We start from the raw sequence: 6604 nt of genomic DNA on the forward strand, positions 1-6604 counted from the left end.
ACTTTGTTCCATCCTTCATATTGCATTTGATCAAGCCACATCTTGGCCAGATCCCCAGATGGTGTAAACTGATACAGCTCCATTGACTGTTAGGGATCTATGCCAATTTACGTGCGTGTGATAACGTAGAGGACTAATGGTCTGATTTGTAGAGGGGAGGAGCACTCACCACTCCTAGTCAATGAAAGTGATGGGAGAGCTGTGCACTTCTGACATTCACGTAATGAGATATTACTGAGAGGGGAATCAGGGCAATTCTGTCTGTCAGTCTAATCCTGACCAGTGCCCTTCTCCTGCCCTCCACGGGCAGGACATGGTGTGCTGAGGAAGAAAATGTCCAACCGAACCACCATGACTGAGTTCCTTCTCCTGGGATTCTCTGAAGTTCGGGAGCTGCAGATTTTACACTTTGTGGTGTTTCTAGTGCTTTACTTGGCAGTTCTGGTCGGGAACCTTCTCATCATCACAGCTGTAGCCCTCAACCACCACCTTCACACCCCCATGTACTTCTTCCTGATGAATCTGTCCATCCTAGATATTGGCTCCATCTCTGTCACCATCCCCAAATCCATGGCCAACTCCCTCATGAACACCAGGTCAATTTCCTATGCTGGATGCATTTCCCAACTTTTTCTCTTTGTCCTCTTTGTTGCAACCAATGTTGCCTTACTCACTATCATGGCATATGACCGATACGTGGCCATTTGCCCACCACTGCACTACGAGAGAATGATGAACAGGAGAGATTGTGTCCAAATGGCAGCCAGTGCCTGGACCAGTGGTATTCTCTACTCTGCACTGCACACTGGGAACACCTTTAGTTTACCCTTCTGCCAGTCCAACATCATCAACCAGTTCTTCTGTGAAATCCCAAAGCTACTCAAGCTCACTTGCTCTGACTCATATCTCAGTGAAGTTGCGGTTCTTGCCTTTAGTGCATGTTTAGACTTAAGCTGCTTTGGTTTAATAACTGTATCATATTTTCAGATCTTCACCACAGTGCTTAGAATCCCCTCTGAGCAGGGCCGACATAAAGTCTTCTCCACCTGCCTTCCTCGCCTTATTGTGATCTCCTTATTCTTTTGCATTTCCTTATTTGCCTACCTGAAGCCCACCTCCAACTCAACCTCAGGTCTGGATCTTGTGGTGGCTGTTCTCTATTCCATGGTGCCGTCAATGATGAATCCAATAATCTACAGCATGAAGAACAAAGAGATCAAAGCTGCACTGAGGAAACTGACTGGGTGGAGGTTATTCACCCAAGAATAAAATGTCTGTCTTTCTCCCTTGATCATGATTTTATTCTGAGTTTCTTTGTAGATATATTCAACTCATGACAACTTTTTTCCATAAAAACATAGCATGCAATCTGTTTATATAATGGTAAAAATCCAGACTATCTCCACTCAAGTCATTGGAGTAACTGTAGAATTACACCAGAGTAAATAAGATCAGAATCTATTTGTCTAAGGGATTTCTGTTGACAGCAACACCATGCTATCTAAGCCCCTTGCACATTAAATGAGTAGCCATAGATAGGTCCCAGGTAGACTTCATGGAGTCCCTCTGGCTCTTCTTCTTTTTGGGGGGATAAAATTCTGCTTGGGATCTGAGAGGTTTTATTTGCTTCATTGTCTCTGTTGTTGTTTTTTGTTTGTTTTGTTTTGTTTATTGGTTTGTTGGTTTCCTTGATCCAGGTGTTCTTGGACATGGGAGTTTGAGAGAGTGGGGTGTGTTTGATTAGATAGGGATCTCATTTTTTCCCCTCATATATTGGGTGTGTTAATGTCATCAACTCTTGGTGGGGTTTCTGAGAGAGCTCAAGTTTTGTTTCCAACAATGATGAAGGGGCAGAAAAGAGTCTCTGTAGCTGTCTGAATAGCTGATTTCCTGCTGAAATGATTATTTAATGCTTCTGGGATTTTGTTGTGTTATTAACTATGGGTTAGGGCAACTAGAGCCTTAAATGGGTGTCTTTTTAGTATTTCTTTATCTAAATAAATAAATGTTGCATCATCCTTGCTATGTTGGAAAGGCTTTTTTGAAGAGAAAGGTTTTGCATGTTTCCTAAAGACAATCTGACCCTGGATAATGAGGCCCAATTTTGATCCCATTGAAGTTTTTGGTGTGACAAATGTGGAATTGCTATGTAATCTTTTCTCTTATGTTATGCTTTGTCCGGCTGTGATAAATAAATCAGACTTTGTTTGGAGAAGGCTGTCTGGTCACTCAACTTACTACCGGTCATAGTTCCTGAGGGAAGAACTGCAGGTACCAAACACAGTTGATCTGCTGAAAAATCCCATTTGGTGCACAAGGTGCTGTAGCCAGGGACCCAGTTTAAGAGTGGAAGAACCATGGAATTCAATCCTAAGAGAGATGCAGGCATGAGGCAGAGACCAGAGGGGGTATGCTCAGAGACCAGAGAAGGGGCAGAGGTGCAGCTAACCATAACAATTGGGATTTAGCCATTCGCTTCAGAGGGATCTAGATTTGTCCAATGGTCTGTCATCCACACAAGGATTTGACTCTGTCTAAAGGTGCCCTGGATCACAGAATCTGCCTATTATTTATTTATGTATTGATGTATTGATGTATTGATTATTATTATTATTATTAAAGTATGTTTGTGCATATTAAATATAAGACAGAAAAAAGGAGATTAGATAGATCGATAGATAGGATATGTCTTCACTGCAATGGAAACCTGGGCTCACACTCAGGCTTGAGCCCAACCCCCACTTCCGTCTTCACAAAAATCTTTCAGATTCAGGCTCAGACCTAGGGTCCTAGGACCTTGTGAGTCTGGAGGGTCCAAGCTCAAGTCAAGCTCAGACCAAGGGTTCAAGCCCTATTGCTTTGTAGTGTAGACACAGCCCTCCACACCGACTCAGGTCCTGGGAGTCTGCGAAAAGTATGCCACAATCCCATGGGCCTTTCTTCTCTCTATCCCAAGAATCTCCAGTCCACTCCAGTGAAAACAGAAGCAACCTCCCTTGGTGTACTGCAGCAACATTGTGAGTCAGTGTTTAACCCTTCCCTTGTCTTCTGAATGCCGATCTGCAAACACCCCAGTAGACAGCCTTCTCTGTTTGCAATGGAGACTGACCAGAAGCAGCCTTTTGCAAAGTGCATTGTTTCGTGGACACAGGAGCACAGCCAGATTTTGGGAAATCTCTGGTGCGAGGCTGGCAAAACAGTGGACTTTAGTAAGAGTACCAGGAATGATCACGCATACCAGCAAGTAGCTAAGAAGCTGGCAGAACTTCAAATTTACCAAACCAGTAACAGTGCAGGGAGCGGATTAAGTGTCTCAAGACTGAACACAGGAAAACTAGGGACCAGAACTGTATCTCAGACAACTCACCGATGTTGTGTCCATTTTATGAGGAATTTGACTAGGTACTGCACCGAGCACAAAGCCAGCTGTGGTGCATGATGACCTGGTCAGCTGGGATGGCTCCCTGCTGGTCCCAGATTCCAGCATGGGGACTGATGGGAGCCAGCAGCAGGTACCAAGTGAAGCCAGAAAAGTGACTCTGTTGCTGAAACCAGTTCCAGAGGAGGCTTTGGGCCAGGAGCAGCAACAGCACATCCTGGGGCCGTACTTGGAGGAGCTGTTTGATGCCTGCCCTGAGGAGCAGCCCGCCGCCCAACCTGCAGCAGACAAATATGAGACAATATGTAATTATATAGCTGAGATACATTGATGTGGAACAATGCAAATGCAGAATGTGGATACAGAATGTGGAACAATGCAAAAGTTATGAGAAGCCCTTGATAGCAGCATGTATCCATTAATGGCAGATTGTATGCCAGCAGCATGGTCTCCCATCTCTCTCTCACCCGCTACCACGTGGAGTTCAAAATGGCCATTGGAAAATAAAAACAGTAAAAATGCCTTGAAAGTGACCTTTTACTGGAAGAGTGCAGATTTTTGCTAGGGCCATTCCCGTTTCTTAAAAATGACAATCATACACGGCCACGCCTGTAACCACTCAGGGGGATAACGAGCCGACTGGAAACAGTGAACTTGGGGAGGAGGAAAGTGGAAATGTGTTCCTTTCACAAACCTAGTCCATTTCAGTCAGAGGCAGTCCGTGCAGTCCACAGGTGACAAAATCATTTGTCCCAAAGTCAAACAGGGTTTGAAAATGTGTCCCAAAATGTGCCGTGGGGGGAAAGGAGAGGAGGTGTAAGGGGGATGGCTGTGGATTTCTGGGTGTTTGCATGCAATCATAATCAGCTGAGCCATGAGGGAGCTAATACAACATCCTGTTGATTCCCTCATGAATTCAGGTGCTGATAGATGCAAGCTTTCCCTGAAGCAGGAACTCCAAATAGGTAGTCACTTTGTGGGGAAGGGCATATTTTCCACGGCCATGTTGGTAGCTGGCTAAGCCACTCCACTCATAGATGTGCTGTTTAGTCACTATACATTTGAATGTTTTGGCTGCATACGCTGCAGGTTTCCCATCAGCAGCTTGGAATAACATCTCCCTTTGCCAGTCGGGCACCAGAAAAACAGTTATGTCCTCCAAAATGTGGAAAGCCTGAAATGACAGAAAAAGTGTTTGTAGCAAGGCCACTGATCGCCTCCCCTCTCCCTCCCCCTCCCCAATCCAAATAGTCTGTAAATTTTAGAAAACAAAAAAACTGCTTTGAATTGTTAACTTACCATTGCCTCTGCACATCTTTCACTGCCATTAATCAGGCTGTGTCCAGGGACCTTCTGTGGACTGAAGCATCCCTCTCACAATATCCTGAAGCTCAGTTTGGAAAAGTAACATTTTATGTCCTTGAAATTCCACTAGGATTTTTTTCTGTGCTCCGGCACTGAGCTATTTGAGACAATACCCCTCCGTGTCTTGTCCTATTCCAAGCCTCTCGACCTCTACGGCTGTAACACCTCCACAGCTCGCCCACAGTGAAGTACAAGCCTGGCCCATCGTACCTTCATGGACAATTCCAAGAGCAAGCGTTTCTGGGGTGAACTTATGGATAAAGTTGTGGCCACGGCCAACAAGCAGGTCCGGTACCAAAAACAGAGGGACTTATGGCTGGAGAAAAGGCATGGCAAGAGGCCAGGGGAAAGGTTCAGGCTGGCTACACAGCTTGAGGACAAGATTTCAGAGTGGGAGCAGGCACTTGCTTTGCAGTTCCAGGAACAGCAATGGCAGCTGAGGGAGGAGGACAGAGCTCAGCAGAGAGAACGGTTTGAGCGGCTGACATCAATAATGGCTGCAAAAGTACCAGCTCCTGCTGCATCACTTTCACCAAGGCCCGAGTCCCCTGCGTGGTATCCTGGGATGCAGTCCAGAAACAGCTTGGAATACTCCATGGCTGTGTGGCCCATGCAAACAGGCCCCATGAGGAGCTGGACAGGGCAGCTTAGCCCCATGCAGTTTCCCCATCCTGACCCCCTCCTCTGTGGATGCCTCCACCCCCCGCCCCCAACGCCAAATGTGTGGAAAATGGGGAAAGAAGGGAAACAAGATCAGGGGCCAGGGGACATGCAACAGTAGGGGGTTTCTGTCTTCTATGTGGTTGCACTGTTTGCCCTTGTTCATGCACTTTGTTGTTGTTGTTTTTTTCTTTTTCTGTAAGGTGCTGTTTTTACCGGTGTGGTGTTGTGGTAATGGCTGGCCTGCCTGGCAATGAGTGAATGTTGTACTTTGCTAATACGTGTTTATAAATAAAGCTTCTAATTTCATCAAGAATGTTCATTGCTATCACTGCATCACAACATACAATGTGTATTTAAAATGATAAAGGTAAACACATGTGTGACATTACAGTCTATATGATTTTATAAAAATATGCTAATGAGTGAATATAATGTAACTGGAATATGCTTCATGCAAAAGGTCTCTTGTAAGGTATCATTACAAAGCTTATAATCTTCTGAGTGTGATCATCCTATTTGTATAAAGGTAACCCTCTTGTATCTGAAACAAGAAATATGAAATATAACTCTGAGGGCCTATTGTAATTATGCAAAGTGTGGGCCATTAATGGTGGTTTGGCATCTTGATGACTCCCATTAGCCAGGACAATTGACTGAATGGCTCTGTTTGCAGGCTGGCCTTCCTGTGAGTCAGGCTGGGAGGAAGAAGGCTTTGGGTCTTACAGTAACATGTGATCATGTCACCTGAGCTGGAATCCATCTTTAACCTGGTGCTTTTCCAGTGAGGAGGGGTGGGAACCCAGAGGGACAAAGGATTCCCGCCTTATGCAAAAGATATATAAAGGGGTGGAACAGAATACAAAAGGAGAGGAGAGCCATCATGAAGAATCCCCTAGCTACCACCTGAGCTGGAACAAGAGCTGTACCAGGGGAAAGAATTGTGCCCAGGCCTGGAATGTGTCCAGTCTGAGGAAAAAACTTACTGAAGCATCTCTAAGGGTGAGATTATCTGTATTCAGTTTGATTAGACATAGATTTGTGCACTTTATTTTATTTTGCTTGGTGACTTACTTTGTTCTGTCTGTTACTACTTGGAACCACTTAAATCCTACTTTATTTAATAAAATCACTTTTTACTTCTTAATTAACTCAGAGTATGTATTAATACCTGGGGGAGCAAACAGCTGTGCATATCTC

General features: G+C 44.9%; 1 protein-coding gene across 1 annotated transcript; it reads left to right on the forward strand.

Annotated features, from left to right (window-relative positions):
- The first annotated feature begins 333 nt into the window (after positions 1 to 333).
- Positions 334 to 1269, forward strand: LOC113409409 (olfactory receptor 14I1-like). Its single transcript, XM_026663285.1, has one exon. It carries the CDS (start codon positions 334 to 336, stop codon positions 1267 to 1269), a length of 936 nt encoding a protein of 311 aa, XP_026519070.1.
- The last annotated feature ends 5335 nt before the right edge of the window (positions 1270 to 6604 follow it).

Source organism: Terrapene carolina, unplaced genomic scaffold, assembly GCF_002925995.2.
Source record: "Terrapene carolina triunguis isolate 2854851 unplaced genomic scaffold, T_m_triunguis-2.0 Scaffold33125, whole genome shotgun sequence".
Taxonomy (NCBI): domain Eukaryota; kingdom Metazoa; phylum Chordata; order Testudines; family Emydidae; genus Terrapene; species Terrapene triunguis.